At 37.7% G+C, this 17,142-nt stretch overlaps 1 protein-coding gene and 2 non-coding genes across 3 annotated transcripts; 1 reads left to right on the top strand and 2 right to left on the bottom strand.

Annotated features, from left to right (window-relative positions):
- Positions 1–4,207: 4,207 nt before the first annotated feature.
- Positions 4,208–11,703, bottom strand: LOC129943080 (symplekin). The gene is made up of 5 exons (XM_056052299.1): positions 11,501–11,703; positions 11,249–11,442; positions 9,095–11,193; positions 4,621–5,534; positions 4,208–4,548 (listed from the first exon to the last, which is right to left on the bottom strand). Exons 1-5 carry the CDS (start codon positions 11,585–11,587, stop codon positions 4,438–4,440), a joined length of 3,405 nt encoding a protein of 1,134 aa, XP_055908274.1. The 5' UTR covers positions 11,588–11,703; the 3' UTR covers positions 4,208–4,437.
- Positions 8,575–8,648, bottom strand: Trnan-guu (transfer RNA asparagine (anticodon GUU)). The gene has a single exon. It is a non-coding gene; the product is annotated as a tRNA-Asn (tRNA).
- Positions 8,798–8,871, top strand: Trnai-aau (transfer RNA isoleucine (anticodon AAU)). The gene has a single exon. It is a non-coding gene; the product is annotated as a tRNA-Ile (tRNA).
- Positions 11,704–17,142: the final 5,439 nt, after the last annotated feature.

Raw genomic sequence — 17,142 nt, 5'->3', positions numbered from 1 at the left:
CAGTGTAAAGACTAAAGTGCAGACATTTTTTTATAATGCTACTAAATATTTGGATATTTGTATTCAAGAAGACTTTAAAAGGAGCAGCGGGTTTGACGAGAAAAGAAGGTTGAGAATCCATTACTTAGATTTTTGTTCAGCCTTTCCGGTGATGATAACTCAGTTGATCATTTGATAACACAAATTAATAGAATACACTTGTATACATATCTAGTTGGAAATTCCAGAGGAACAACAACATAAATGCCTTTGTCGTATTTCTATCCACTTTAGTTTTATATCAAAAAAGATTATCAACTGTGTAATAAAATAAAATATTATCGATACCTAAGGTCTTAGTTCAGTTCATTCACACTGCTGAGTTGGTTTTCGTTTGTGGACATGATCATATAAGGTTCTGAAGAGCGAGCAGTTCAGTAGAGATTTTATACAAAAGTACTCAGAAGTTTAATTTGTTTTTCAATGATATACATAATACTTGGTTTTAAAAACCCAAATTTAGAGCATTTTTAAATTGAATATCATACTGAGATGGCGAACTAAAAGAAGCATAAGAAGGAATAAGGTTGGTTGCTTTTAGTGAAGATGTTAAAACGAAAGGAATTGAAGATTGAATTCAAAACACCGCTCTTCATAGGAAGTAAACTTCAAAAAGCTATTCCTGATGGTTTTCCCTATTTTGAAGTTGAAAACTTTTGGCTACCCACATCAAGTGTAAGGGATTTTTAAAATCAATTTGTTAAGTTTTTTTAAGAGTAGACCTCAAGAGCATTTGGTTTTGGCATTAAGACAAATAAATTATTTTATTTACAAAAGGCAGACAGGTGATTTATTATTTGTTAATATAGCAAGCAATTTAAAAATAAAATACATAATAATAAAATGAAACGCATTTTACAGCAAACAAAAACTTAAAACATGTGTAGCCAGCAGAAAATTAGTGTTAACAATTGAAGAAATAGATAAAAAGCTAAGAACTTAGCTCAAAACAATTGGATTTTGTAGCAAATAATTGGAACTCAAAACTCGCCATATATTCATGTAAATATGTGTATAATTTTTATTTGAAACAAATTTCCGCATTGAAAAATCATACTTTCAAGTTAGAAAACCTTAAAAAAAAAGATATAACTATTTCATAAAGAAAAATGAAACAAAAAATAAAATTAGCAAAAATATATTACGCAAAATATCTAGAACAATGATTTTCCATTGGAATTCAAATAAACACATAAAACTAAATTATTACATTTTTGAATAGTAACGATTTCATAACAAAAAAAAAAACTTCATGTTTAAAACGATGAAAACGATTTAATTAAAATAAAAATGAAAATACAAATGGAATAACTTCCATTTAGAAAACTTTTGGTAACCGTGATAAGCTTGAGATAAAAATTAAAGTAAATAAATATTGTGCATTGTGTAATCAATTGTATGTAATTTGTAATTGTAATAGGATTTTTTTTTGTAGAATTAATCATTGAAAATAATAATTTGTATTTATTTATTTTGTATCTATCCTCTTGGAATGGGCATTTTGAAATATAATAGTGTGCATTATTGTAATATGATAATTTCGAAGTCAGAATAAAAACAAATCTTTAAAATTACGTCAAGTTTGGGAAAATAAATAAGTAAATAACGAATGTGGTATTGAATTATAAGTAAATATAAAAAAAAAACAATACTTGAAAGAAAAAAAAATGAATAAAATACAAGTTAAATCTTCAAAAACATTTGTTTCATTTTCTGCTAATGTCTAATTCTAGCTTCGAATGGAGAACATTATTTTAAAAATCAGATTCAACTCAAAATATGGCTTTTAAAATTCGGAGCGAACTAAAGTTTCCAGATAAATGGTGTTCTCATAAACGTCGAAAAACTGCGTTAGTACAATCACATTTCTGGTTTGTTGCATTAATGAACACCATTATTCTGCACAACGTCTGGAGACCTGCTTCAGTACGATTGTAAATAGTCACAGATTTGGCCGGTTCAGTAAACATAAGGGGCTTTATTTGCAGTTAACTGCATTCTTTGAACGTACATTTTGACCAAAACAACTAGTTAGCTTTTCAAGTGTCATGGATAAGGTTTGTTACGATGGTATCGTCCAAATTTTCCCATTAATCTACAAGGGCAGATCTCAGCCATTGGTTGTTCTGGAAGGGCAGGTCGCCACCTTATCATTTTTCCCAGTAGATCCCAAACGTGTTCGTTGGGGATTCATATCCGGGCTCATCGCAGGCCAAGCCATTACATCGATGTCCACTTCTTGTAAGTAGTCGGTAACGAACCTAGCAACGTGTGGTCTAGCATTGCCCTGTATTAGCAATAAATTGTGCGAATGGAACCACATATTTTTCCAGAATTTTGTTGATGTAGTAACTGGAGTTTACCGATCCTTCCACGATGTATAGCTCGGATTTTCCTTGCATTAAAATTCCCGCCCACACCATGACGGAACCTCCTCAGAAATTTTCGGGGTGGGAAACCGTTTCCGAAGAGTATCTTTCACCTGATCGTCTCCACACTCTGCTTCGTCCATCTGGTGAGCGTAGACAAAACCTGGACTCATCAGTGAAAAGAACTCTACCCCAGTCGGCCTCGGTCCAGTCTCGGTAAAGTTGAGCCAATTGCATCCGTGGCTTGTGCTGTAACGTGAGTCTTGGTACACGAGCAGGTCTTCTTGCTCTCAGGCAACTCTCCACTAACCCCCTCCTCATCGTTTGACCATTCACAGCTCTCCCCCTAACGAATCGAAGTCTGTTAGACAGCTCAGTTAGAAGGCTATGAAGCACCAAATATCGATCATCCCTTGCAGATGTTGCTCTGGGGCGACCTGAGCCTTTCCGCCGGTTGCAGGAGTTGGTTTCCGGTTTTCCGATCATAACAGCGGCATACCGCGCACTTCAACCATCCTCAACTGAAGCCAGCACACTGATGACTTTTTCTGCCGTTATTTGCATTTTTGTTCGCAAAAATCACTAAAACACTGATAAAGAATCAAGTTAAAATAAACTCATTACAATAAACTTATTAAAATATTTTAGTAGATCACGGAAGCCAAAATTTGTATAACTCGCGTCTATTATAAAAAAATGATGCTTTCCTCAATATAATGCACTAATGTGATAAAGAAAATCGAAAAAGAATATACAAACATACACACAAATATACAGTTAAACGAAAAAATAATATTATCAAAATAATAACAACACATCAAAAAGTATGACTGCGCCACTTTTTTTGTAACTCAGTGTAGTTAGGGAGATTTTTCTTGACTTACTTTCCAGTCAACTTTCCAATAAAGTTGCCTTAGTTGGAAGGCATTTTTTTGGAAGCTGGGCAATCAGAAACTAGAAACTTGCCTTACTTTCAAGTCCCTTATGTCGCCTGAACCTGCCCACTGTGTCTGCGTACAGATTTAAAATTACTTTTCCAAACTTAAATGACTAACAATAAAGCTTATAAGAGCGCTTGTCTATTAATCATATCAAATGCAGATTTAAAGTCGATGAAAAACCGATAGAGGAGTTTGTCTTGATTGTTTTTGCTATTCTTATTAGGGTAAAAATGTGGCCAACGCAACGGTCAACAATCCTGCCTGAAACGTTTTTGCAAAACTAGCGTATGAAGTATTACAAAAAATGCCTCCATAATTGAAAAGCTCAGCTTGGGAAAATCATGAACTTCTTGATTTCTACTGTTATTATTCCGGTTTTCATGAAATTGTTATATATAACTGCCAAACTGCTCTCATACTTATAAGATTCAGCTGGTATTTAATTGCTTTTGCATCTTATAGTTTCCTTATAGCTGACATCACTTCTTGGAGGCATTATGCAGCATCAAGACCTTAAATTGTAAAGCTCAGAGTAGCATATTGAAAATCAAGTTTCACTCTTGTTGGGTTAAATAAATTCTGGAAGTGAGCAACCAGAAGATTGGAATTTAAACTAATAGAGTGAATGGAAAACTTTTTATAGTTCCAAGTCCCAATTCAGTTTCAACCGTTTTGAATGAGTTTATGCTTTTCTACAATCTAAATAAAACATGAGGCTATGAAGTTTTCCTGAGCTTTACTGTTGGAAGGCTGGAAAACTGAGGTTGTTTGTATTAGGAATTAGACACTCTTGATTATGGACTTTTTGTTTTGCCAAAATACTGAAACAAATGTCAAATAAAGTAAAGATTCCGAAGATTTACTTCTTAGACTTTTAAGGTATTTATTTTTACTAAACAAAGTTCTTATTAACAAGAAGCAGCGCCTACTTAGTACAAACAAAAAGAATTATTTCAACTTTTCAATCAATGAAATTATCATACAGAAACAATCTGTTCAATTTTTTTTTATTACTTCAGTGGTATTAAATAGGTTATTAATTTGTTTTGAAAAGATAATCGAGCCCATAGTTCACAATGGGAAGTCTATTAGTCCTCACCCGGTGGCAGAGGTTGGCTATGGTCCGGAATAAATGGTTCGACAGGCTCCTCCTTTTCCAGTTTTATATTTTCTAGCATCATAAATCCACCAGAATCATCCTGTTCGCAAAAAAAAAAAAAAAAACAAATTAATTACCTTACACAAATTTAAAACAAAACAATCGTAAATACCGTTATAATAACATCTAAAGCATTTCCAGTCAAAACATCCATAGTCTGTTGGGATATAATACCAGCTTGATTTTCCTCAACAGACTCGGCGTATTCAAGGAGAGGAGCCCGAAGATCCGGACACTGATTGAGAGCATCTTGCAATTGAGGCAATGGCAATTGTATAAGAACTGATGATGACTGCGGCTTTAATCTCTGACAGCACTTTAAAAACCCTTCCCAAACGACTTTTTGCTTCCAAACTTGTTTTAAAATTAACCTTTGCAGTAGTCCTATGATAAAATTAGACAGCCGTGGATACAGGGCCAAGCTTTGAATAACCGTTCGCATGAAGAGCGTCGGAATCGGTACAATATCAACAAGCTGTTGCAAACAAGCACCAAGTATATCTTGCGTGTAGACATCCTTTTCGGCCAAACACATCGATGTTGCTTTAACAACATATTTCAGCTCACATTTGTTTTGGTCTAGAGTGTGAAGAGAAACTAGTATCTCACTTGGAGATATAGGCATTTTTTGATTCGTATATTCTGTGCCAATGGCCAAAAGTCTATTGAAAACTTCTTTTACCACAATTGGATTTAATTTCAGAAGTTTTGGCAGTGCAGTTAAAATCTCAGCCTTGGTCAAGCCACTCAGAACAGGAATCAAAAGGCGAACATCATTGACTTTAGTTTGATAGAGATCGCGTACTTTTTTCACTAGATTTGCTGTGGGTATGGTGCTTTCTGAAAGAATGTAAATTATTCTTGTTACCAAGGTTTCAACTCCTTTGGGACATTCTTCGATTAGTTTCAAAAGTGTTGGATTTTCAACGCCCAGCTTCTTGATTGGCACTTCAATAGAACGTAAAATTGTGCGTTTAAGATCTGGTGACGTTTTGGTGTAAACATTACAAAGGTCTTCAAGTAGATCTGCAAAGAAAACAAAATAAGAAAATAACAAATACAGTATTGAAAAACAAAAGTCGCGTATTGTGTTTATTTTGTAATATAATAAGTTCAGCATTTTTCTTCTAGTAGGTAAAAAATATTCATTGTGTCAAGGCGTTTTTCGTTTTGTGGAGATTTTATTGAAAGGAAAAGTCTTCAAAAACCGATAACATAGGGTTTTCTTAAAATGCGTGTTTCTTAGGTTGTGTTAATGGAATCTTTAAAAATTGTTTTAGTCAAAATAAAGCAAAATTGGCGTGTTTTTTCTAAAGGTATTCAAGTTTTGAAATACATACACATATTTAGTTATTGTAAAAAGCTATAAATATATGTGCATATGTACTAGCTGACCAGGGGAGCATTGTTTTGCCGTGTATGGGGCTTGTTAAAAAAGTAACCCGAATTATTTAGAATCTTCGCGGATTTTATAATTTCGATTCTCGATTTGCCTTCGTGCTACTAGCAGAATCACCCACTTCAGTTGATGGTCAATAGGCTATGAATCTAATGCTGCAAATGAGAAATGAGTTTTTCGAGGTATGATTTGATCCAATATAAGAAAAATAGTGGAAAAACAAGAGCTTTAAGTTTAAATAAAATAATTCCGCGGCTTAGTTGGTCCGAAGTTATAGAAAAGTCAGTGCATACACAACTTCATAACCTTATTCTTAAGCGTTTCAACATATGTTTGAGAATGTGAGGAGATTTGGCTGATCTTTTTTTTCAAAAAACCATTTTGCTGTTCCCAAATGAGATTCTTACTTAAAAATGCTACACTTTCACAAACCATTTAGGAATGTTAGAGAGCTTTGCAATGGGCCAGTAGTTTGTTATATCCGCCTTGATAACCTTTCTTTAAAATTAGAGTTAGAAATGACTTCTTCCATATACTGGGAAATTTGCCTGTTTTTAGAGTAACTAATATCGGGGGAATACCATTGAAATCGACTGAGCAGTCATTATTCAACACGGGATAGTTTATTTCGGAATTCGTTAAAGTTTCCGATTGCAATGGAATTTGGAATAGGCGAGACTAATTTGTTTTACAATTTAAGGAAAAACAAGTTCAAGACGCCATCCTTATATTTTTCAACTCATAAAATTTTTCAAAAACGTTTCGAGCTCATTAAGTCCCATAATGCGTGGCATCATTTGTCATACAACACAAATAACTTTTTCTTTGAAATAGTTACCAACTTTTAAACCAAGCCTAATATGCGCGTATGCCCCAATAGAGGAGAAAGATGAAGACGCCAAAGACATATTCTTCGAGCTCTTGAACAAGTCTTATAAGCAGTGCACTGGCTATGACATTAAAATTGTCTTAGGAGATTTTAACACCAAGCTAGGAAGAGAAGACATCTTTGGTGGCACAATCGGGAGATACAGCCTGCACGACACTACTTCCGACATAGGGTTAAGGCTGATCGATTTTGATATCCACAAGGGGACATGGAAATCTTAATCAACTGTCAACCAGATTGACCACATTGCGATAGACGTACGACATTTCTCCAGTATACAGGATGTCCGAATTTTCCGAAGGGCCAACATTGACTCGGACCACTACCTCGTTGTAGCCGGATATCCGGATCCAAGCCAAAACAAGGAAGTACTGTGAGAAGTTTCTACGTTAGACGGCTACAATGAAGCCATGAATTAAAGCCTGTAATCAGGGAAACATCGTAGTAGAAACGCAGTTTTCCAGATACATAAGAAAGGAGACCCTCAAAATTATCTGCCGTATTATGTAAACGTTTGAAGCCGTTCGTCAACAACCTGATAGGTCCTTATCAGTTTGGCTTCAGACCAGGAAAGTCCACTATTGACCAAATATTCACACTACGGCAGATCTTGGAAAAATCCCAAGAGCTTAAAATCGATACTCACCATCTCTTTATCGATTTTAAAGCCGTGTACTACAGCATCCATAGGGAAGAGCTGTACAGAGCAATGTCTAGTTTTTGCATCATTGTCAAACTTATCCATTTGTGCAGAATGACGATGGAGAATGCACGCTGCTCTATCATGGTCGGAAAAGATCTCACAAGGTGATGTACTGTCATGGGAATTCTTGAATATCGTTCTGGAAAAAATTGTGCAAAACTCAACCGTCAACACTATAGGCACAATCTTCCAAAGGTCCATCCAATTACTCGGATACGCAGATGATATTGACATAATTGGAAGATCAAAGCGTGATGTCAATGGAGCGTTTTTGAGCATTGGTACGAAAGCGAAGAAGATGGGTTTAGTGGTCAATGAGGGCAAGACCAAGTATTAGGCACCGCTATAAACTCAGACAACGACACCAGCCCTGAAATCAAACGAAGAATAACTCGCTGCTTCTTTGGACTTAGAAGGCAATTGAGCAGTAAAGTCCTCTCTTGAACATCTAAAATCACCATCTATAAGACACTCATTATTCCGGTTCTCATTTATGGCGCTGAGGCCTGGACCCTGTCAAAGAAAGATGAGAGTCTTAGGATGTTTCGAGAGAAAAATTCTTCGGCTGCATAGATGGAGAATATGGGAGAACATATAACGACGAACTGTACGGGCTGTACAGCGACACTGACGAAGTTAGCAGAAATAAAGCCCAACGGATTAGATGGCTAGGTCATGTAGAGCGAATGGACATCAACGCTCCAGCCCGGAAGGGCTTCGAATCCAATCCCTAGGGACGACGGCGCATTAGAGGAAGACCGCGACTCAGGTGGCGCACGCAGGTGGGTGAAGGAAGACCTCAATCAAATTGGCGTGCAAAACTGGAGACGAATGTTGGTTGAGGCCAAAGTCCGCCCAGACTATAGCGTCACCTTAAGTAAGTAAGATGTAAAAATTCAGCGATATGAAATTTAATTTACGATCTATTCATATGCCTGCTATACAGAAAGTTGTATAATTTTTATAATAAGTGCGTTTCCTCCAAAATTTTGAAATGGCTAAGGGAAAATTTATGATTAATCCATTTTTTCTTTAAAAAAATAAATTTAAAATGTTTTGTAATTAAAAAAGAAACCGCCCCCGGGTGGGCTCGAACCACCAACCTTTCGGTTAACAGCCGAACGCGCTAGCCAATTGCGCCACGGAGGCTACGAAATTTCAACTATGTGATGCCTTACATAAACTTTTGAGTGCTTTAAAGCTCACGAAACCTCTGTCACCGAGAGAAAACTTTTAATAAACTTTTTTAAACTTGAATTTTGTCGATAAATGCATATTTTTACACCTGACAAATAACTGGCCCATTAGCTCAGTTGGTTAGAGCGTCGTGCTAATAACGCGAAGGTCGTGGGTTCGATCCCCCCATGGGCCATGAAATTCCTTTTTAATTTTTTGACGTTCCAACACAATAAATTACAAAAATTAATCACAGTCTTATCTAAAAATGATTATTGTACACATTTTTTAAATGTGACCTGTAAAAACTAGAAATGTAAAAGATTACGATTAACTTTAGAAAGAAAATGCTTTTGCCGAAAAGAAATGACCTTGAGAAATTTCTTCCCTTAGATTATAAATTTTTAGTTTTTACTCACTTTCTGAATACGGCAGCAATATTAAAATGGTTCCCAAGCAAATTTTTGCTAGATCCTCCTTCCAGGCAATCTCCACTGTATCACGCCCATAATCGGCACCGAATATTTCAGGTGGTGGAGTTTCTTTCAACAGATGATTTAACCATTCCTTTCCGAATTCTTCAATTTTAACTGGAAGCACTTTATTTTCTGAGTACAAAATGCGAACATGATCCAATGCTTTTTCCCGCAAAGCCGATTTCTCGTGCACACAAAAGTTTAGTAAAATTCGAACGAAACGAAGCTTTCTCGGAGGACGTAGAAGAGTCAACTCTTTTATTAGGTCAACACAATAATTGCCCGTATCTTCACTAAGGCACATCTGCACCAAATTATTCACAGATTCATCTGACAGCAAAGGTGCCTCAAGGTAAACCCTCCGCAAAAGAATCAACTTATCTTTGAAATCACATTTTGTACAAATTCCATTGATGATTTGGTTGAGAAGCTCATTGTAAGCGTAATCTGGACGATGCTCAGATTTAACATACGAGTGTCTGGTGAAGCCTTGCAGAAGACAGTATTCTTCGTAGAGCCAAGAGAAGGCCAAGTCTATGCGTCCCTTGATGTCCATCATAATAAAATCAAAAATTATTACTCTAACGCTGTCGGGGAAAGTGGCGGCCATAACAGTTAAAATCTTGCGGCGCTTCACGGAAACTCCTCCCACGATGCACTGGCGTTCTGCACTTAAAATTCTCTTCACAGCATCGACTAAAAACTTTGCTTTTGTTGCTCTGGGGAAGGGTTTCGTCACCTCTTGCAGTTTAAGCGTTTTCGCTCGCTGCTTCATGTGTTCTAGCAATGCTTGTTCCCCCTTCACCCTTTCCATGTTCTCACGCAGCTTTTTGGTTGCTTCTTCTTTGCGCTGTTGCTCATCCATCTCATGAGGTATATCCGTCATTTCCACGTCGTTAGTATCGTAGTCCTTTGAAAAGACTGATCCACCTGGACCAATTTTTTTCTCGGTCATTTGGAAAGCCAATAGGGATGCGATTTTTGTTATTTGTGCTGGCAACGGGGTGTCCTTCACGGGTACATATTCCTCGAAGAAAACATCAGGTACTTCGGCCGGCAGATGCTTCATAAAAGCCAAAACCAAGCTAACCGCAATTTCAGAATTTTTTATGTTATCCGCAATGAACTTTTCATTGATTTTAGTTGAGGTTTCTATATTTTTCTCCAACGCAACCATATCAACTTCCATTAAATCAATGACGGTACCGTCTTTTGAAACCGCACCGCTGCTGGAATCGTCCTTATCGAGGCGCATTTTTTTACTCAGACTGTGTGCAGCATTTTCGACAATTCTTTTTTGACGTAAATTCACTTCTTGTCTGTCCATTTTTGGAGTAGCACGACTTATTTCCGATTGAGACGAACCCAAATCCAGCAACATTTTTTTGATGGCGTTTTGAAACTCGAATGACCCTCTATTCTTCAGTAATCCAATGAGTTGCATTTTTAAACTCTTTCGAACTGAGCTGACTTGAGAATCGGTGAGAGTAGGTGGAAGATTGGCGTTGAGACTCTTGAAAGCTTCAACCACGGGACTCATGAGACTAGGTCTCATTTTCGCAATAGTACTCAGACTACCGGTACAAGCTATTAAGTTTACAGACGATACATGAGTGGCAGCATGGAACTTTAGCAAGATATCGAAAATATTCATAGCTTCCTCTTCGAGTTTCCTTCTTCGCATGATTTTCAAAGTGAGTGGAATATCTTCCAAGGAAAAGTCGTCTTCTCGCTTCTGACTGTCTTCATCGGGATAGGTCTGAAGAATGATTACTCCTTCGAGGAATTTTAAAGCATTTGTACGAATACCATCGTTGTCGTTGTCGATCATGTCAAGGATCTGAGCTTTGACTAAACTAAGAACATTCCAAGCTTGTTCAGTGCTGTCTGTGATTTCTGCTCGAGTGCATATCCACTTCAAACCGTTCTTGTAAATTGAACCACATGCCTGTATGACACGTTTGATTACTTGGGCCGAAGAGTCTCGAAGGAGCATTGATATGACATTCACAATCTGCGGCATGAATTCTGGTTTTAATTTGCTAAAGAGCGTAATTTAGTTTGGTCTCAAAGTTAGGATCGTGCAAGTCTACATACCATATTTGTTCCATGAATCCGATTATTTGTTTCCGCACATCTGTGTGGGGATCATGACCAAAAGATAGAATGTGTTCTAGAAATTCTTCTATCAGCTCTGGGCAGGTTGCCAATATAATTTCTTGGATTTTGGCTAGGAGTTCACATTTGGTGGCTGGTTCCGCCACCATCATTTCATTGAACCATTCAACAACCTGAAAAAGATTTGTTTATCCACAAAAATAGGTACTTCCCATAAATTCGTTGTCTTACCCTGGTTCGAGCCGTGGCCGTTTTTTCATCTGTGAAAAGATTCGATGTCTCACCCAGGAATTGTGTGCGCCCGAGTATTCCAGACATTGTAGCAAAACAAAATGTGTGTTTTCTTATAAAATATTGGAATTTTAAAAAAATAAGTTAAGTAATATTGAAGAAAGTACAGCAGCACACAATTTTTGTCTACACAAATCGGCAAATCGCGGCTCTCAAAAAATGACAGTTGTATTATCTTAAGTGCTGCCAAGTGTTTTAATTAATTTGGTCAGTTTATATTTCTGAAGATTTTATTGAGGGATTGACAGAGCAGAAGAATGATATATAAATACAATTCATTTTCACCTAGCAATCATATTAGTTTTGCATTTCTTTTCTTCCTTTCGAGAGTAAACGATAAATTTTTAGCAAAAGTGAGAAATATTGTTTATATTTCTTATCATACGGACATCCTTGAGATCTTAGAAAAATAAACTAGCTAATTGTGTAGAGTCTACATTTATTTTTTTCCTTTTTGCAATACACGATATGGAATTTCTTACAACTTGAATCTTAAAAACTTTATTCTCAAAATTTCTGACAGGAAAAGTGAGAAATTTGTGTGCGAAATTTTATTAAGAAATATAAACTACCCAATTGTGTAAAGTGTAAATAAGACTAGGTGCGTGCAAGAGATATAAAGTACTTCAGACATACCCAACTTAATTTAAAAGAATTTTTTAATACATACATGTCTCTCCGTAGCGTGATTCAACTCAATTCCATTTGATTGTAAAGCGTCATTTATTTCGTGGTTTTGAACTGGAAGCACCAAAGTTTGACATCTGTCACATACAGTTGACGCACTTTTCCAACTTTAAACTGCGAATAAGCGTAAGTGGATTTGCGATCGCCATCGCATTTTTGTACTTTTACGGTAGCCGCAATGTTTGTGTCAAAACACAAACTAAAAAGTTGTTCAAATGGGCGACTGAATGGTTTCTGCATGTGCGCGGACTTTCGTATAAGTCTATAGTGCTCAGTTTAGAAACCAAACAGTTTCGAAACTAAAAGTGGCATGTGCGCGCCTAGCCTTAAACAAGTCTACTATAAGTTTGAAGTCAACATTAAAAAAGTTTGCCCATCGTGTTCTCTGCCTTCTATAAAATTATCCGTTTTCGTTCAAAAACGATCAAGGCCTGTGGTTAAAAATTGAAACACGACATACAATTCTAAGTTGTAGATTTTTAAAAGAACTTCAACGGTCAAACGTCAAACCAGATTGAAAAAAAAAAAAACAAAAACAAACAGTGTATATTCCTTCAATTGATCTCGAGACATTCGGAAATATTTGTACAAAGATCTTCACACATTTTCCACCGCAGAGGTGACAGAGGTAACATACATACCTTGATCTCTCATGGTTTATTTAATTTCTTCTGTTTGACGTATCAGAATATTTGTTGAAATAGAATATACAATACCTATTTGATGTACATGCACCCTATGTTTCTTAGTACTCTTTGTTAACTAATAAAATAACGTAACGTAATAAATCACTCTCTATTTTGTCCTCATCCAAAACGGACGTGTTTTTATTCGATTCGATTAGTCTAGAAGTTTGTAGAATCTTTTTCTGCGCACATACTCAACAACAGGTTATGGGCCCAGAAGCTCCTAAATAGATAAAGCATTTATATTATTCATTTATATTATTATATTAACAACAGACGAAATTTATAATAATGGCTAACAGCCTCCCATCTATTCAGAAACTCAAAGGGCGAGAAAACTACGACACGTGGCGCTTCGCAGTTCAGGCATATCTCGAGCTTGAGGATTTGTGGTCCTGCGTTGTGAGCGATGAGGAAGAAGACATCAAGAGAATCACCATGGCGAGGTCGAGAATAATCCTTCTCTTAGAACCCATCAACTATGTCCATGTCCAGGACACAACAACTGCAAAGGAATGTTGGGATAGATTGCAGTCTGCTTTTGAAGACAACGGGCTGTCTCGGAGAGTGGGTTTGTTGCGCAAACTCATTAGCACAAAGCTAGAAGACTGTTCATCCGTGGAGGTGTACGTGAACGACATTATCTCGACAGCACACAAACTGAATGGCATCGGTCTAAAGGTTACGGAGGAATGGGTAGGTACTTTGTTATTGGCTGGATTAAGTGACAATTACAAGCCTATGATTATGGGTATTGAGAGCTGCGGCATGAAAATCACTGGCGATTCAGTCAAGACAAAGATACTTCAGGATGTGAAGTTGAATGAGTCGGATGCAGTTGCTTTTTATGGTGGCAAACGTCGCTTTCAGAAGAAGAGATACAATGGTGCTGGTGGTGGTTCAAGTGGTCGTGATGTTGGCAGTAGTACCGGCGGTGGTGGCGTTGGTGGTGGCGTTAGTGGTAGCAGTGGTCCTAGATGTTACCAGTGCAACAACTTTGGACATTTTGCACGAAATTGTCCTTCGAAGCAATCCAACAAACAGGTAGTCAAACCGACGTCTTTATACACATCGTTTTCTGTTTCATCCGTGCAACCAGGTGCATGGTATGTTGATTCCGGTGCATCCGCACATATGTGCTCAGACCCAAGGCTTTTGTCGGATGTCAATCAAGGTGTGAAGGTGAACAGCGAGGTGGTAGTGGCTAACAATATGCGATTGAATGTAGAGAGTACTGGAAATGTGTATTTACCAATTGATGATTGCAAGGTCAAGGTGGAAAATGTGTTATGCATACCTGACCTCTGTGCTAACCTTCTTTCTGTGAGTCAGATCGTACGCAAAAGAAATAAAGTGATTTTTGACTCTAAAGGTTGTAAAATCTATGATCCAGATAATAATTTATTGGCCTCAGCTTCTCTTGATGGAGAGCTTTTCAAGCTGGATTGTACAGATAAAGATTTTGCTTTTACAGCAAATCGTGTAGATCATGCTATAAATTTATGGCATAGAAGAATGGGTCATTTAAATTTTAGTAGCGTTCGAAGCATTCTAAATGGTTTTGGTTATTCAAATTTAGAAAGTACTCAGGAAAATGTAAATTGTGAGGTCTGTGCCAAGGGCAAACAGTGCCGTAGGCCATTTAAGAAACCAGGTGCCAGGGCAAGTGATGTGTTGCAGTTAATACACTCCGACTTGTGTGGGCCGATCAATGTTGCGAGCATGGGTGGTGCACGTTATATTTTGACGTTTGTGGATGATTTCACAAGGAAGACGTTTGTGTATTTTTTGCGTGCGAAGTCAGAAACGTTGAATCGTTTTAGAGAATTTAAGGCCCGTGTGGAAAACGAATGCAACAAGAATATAAAGGCACTGAGAACAGACAATGGATCTGAATACTGTGGAAAAGAATTTCAGAGTTTACTTCGTCAGTCAGGAATTCAGCATCTTACAACAGCACCTTACACACCCGAACACAACGGTCTAATTGAAAGGATGAATAGAACTATCATCGAAAAGGCACGATGTATGCTCCTTGATGCTAATCTCCCAAAGCATTTTTGGGCAGAAGCAGTCTCTACAGCAGTGTTCCTTATCAATAGATCTCCGAGTAGTTCATCAACATGTAAAGTCCCTGAGGAAGCGTGGACTGGTGTTGCGCCTGATATGAATTTCTTGCGAACATTTGGTTGCAAGGCGATGGTGCACATACCGAAGCAGAAAAGGAAGAAGTTGGATGCGAAGTCAGAGGCATGTGTATTCCTTGGATACTGTGATGGCACGAAAAATTATAGACTCTACAATCAAGACAAAGACAGGATAGTGATTAGCCGTGACGTTATATTTTTCGAAGATGAGCATCTATATCCAGTGGATGATGATTTAAGTTCCTATTTTTTCGAGATTGGTTCAGCTTCAGGTAAAGATGGTGAAGTTCCAGGCGTTGTCAGCGAGGTCTCTGAGTGTGATTCTGATGAATATTCTGATGCTGCAAGTGAGATCAACAACATCGACGAGATATTTCCGGAAACCATTGATGAGCCAACCATTGAAAGAAGTGAGAATAGTGAAATCGAATACATTCTACCGCATTCAGTTTCGAGCACGATAGAAGCACCAGACCAGATGAGGAGAAGCAATCGAATACCGAAACCGATAAAGAGAGACGACTACATATCGTATGCAGTAAAAACAGGTGAGTTGCATGACCCTTTTACTTTAAGTGAAGCTCTTAGTAGAGCAGATTCGGAATGTTGGCGACAAGCAATGGCAGATGAGCTAGATTCATTGAAGAAGAATGATACTTGGGAGCTTGTCGATTTGCCATCTGATAAAAAACCTATAAACTGTAAATGGGTTTTCAAGACTAAACGCAATTCCGATGGTGCAATTTGTCGCTATAAAGCCCGCTTGGTAGTAAAAGGTTGTTCACAACGAAAAGGCATCGACTACAAGGAAACCTTTTCTCCGGTGGTGCGCTACAGTACAATACGTTTTTTGATTTCGTTAGCCGCTCAGTATGATCTCGATATAGACCAGATGGATGCAGTGACTGCATTCTTGCAGGGAGATTTACCGGACTTGATTTACATGCTACAACCTGAAGGGTTTTCTGATAAAACTGGTAAAGTATGTCGCTTGAAGAAATCTCTATATGGTCTAAAGCAGGCTAGTAGGCTTTGGAATGAGAAGCTAGACACCGCACTTCTACAGTTTGGATTGGAGAAATCAAAAGTTGACCCGTGTGTATATTTTTCTCACAAGAATGCAAGTCCGATTATTGTAGCTGTATATGTCGATGACATTTTAATTTTCTCCAAAGATTTTGAAACAAAGAAAAAACTAAAATTGTATCTTCACAGTTCTTTCCACATGAAGGACATGGGAGAGGCCCGTTTTGCTTTAGGAATTCAAATAAAACGAAATCGTGAGAAGGGGTCTATCAGCATTGACCAAGAACATTACATCAGGGAGATATTGGCACGTTTCGAAATGTCAGACTGCAATCCTGTGAACACGCCGATGGACCATAACCAGAAGCTTACAAAACTTATGTGTCCTCAATGTGAAGAAGAAAGAAATGAATTGTCCAATATTCCATACCAAGAGGCGGTTGGGTGCATCATGTTTGCTGCGCAGGTGTCAAGGCCCGACGTAAGTTTTGCTGTAAGTAATGTATCTCGTTTCAGCAACAATTATGGCAAGCCACACTGGACCGCTGTCAAAAGAATCCTACGCTACTTGAAGGGAACAGCTGATGCTAAGCTAGAGTTCTGTAAATCCAAGGATCGTAAAGTAATTGGATTTTGCGATGCAGATTGGGCGAACGATAGTGATGACCGTCGATCAACTACAGGCTACGTTTTCTATTCTGGAAAAGCGGCAGTTTCGTGGAATACGAAGAAACAACCGACTGTCGCCCTGTCATCAACGGAAGCTGAGTATATGGCAGTATCCTCAGCCGTGCAGGAAGCTATATGGCTCAAGAGTTTGGAAAAGGAACTTGTTCCATGTACTTCAACATCAACAACGATTAATTGTGACAACAAAGGTGCTATTTGTTTGGCGTTGACTACTGCTTATCACCCACGGACGAAGCACATAGACGTCAGGCACCACTTTGTACGAGACAAGATAAACGAAGGTGAAGTCAAGCTCAATTACATCAATACATCACAGATGTCAGCCGATTTTCTGACGAAGGCAGTT

The sequence above is a fragment of the Eupeodes corollae genome, chromosome 1, assembly GCF_945859685.1.
Source record: "Eupeodes corollae chromosome 1, idEupCoro1.1, whole genome shotgun sequence".
Classification (NCBI taxonomy): domain Eukaryota; kingdom Metazoa; phylum Arthropoda; class Insecta; order Diptera; family Syrphidae; genus Eupeodes; species Eupeodes corollae.
This window is presented reverse-complemented; position numbering and strand designations above follow the sequence as displayed.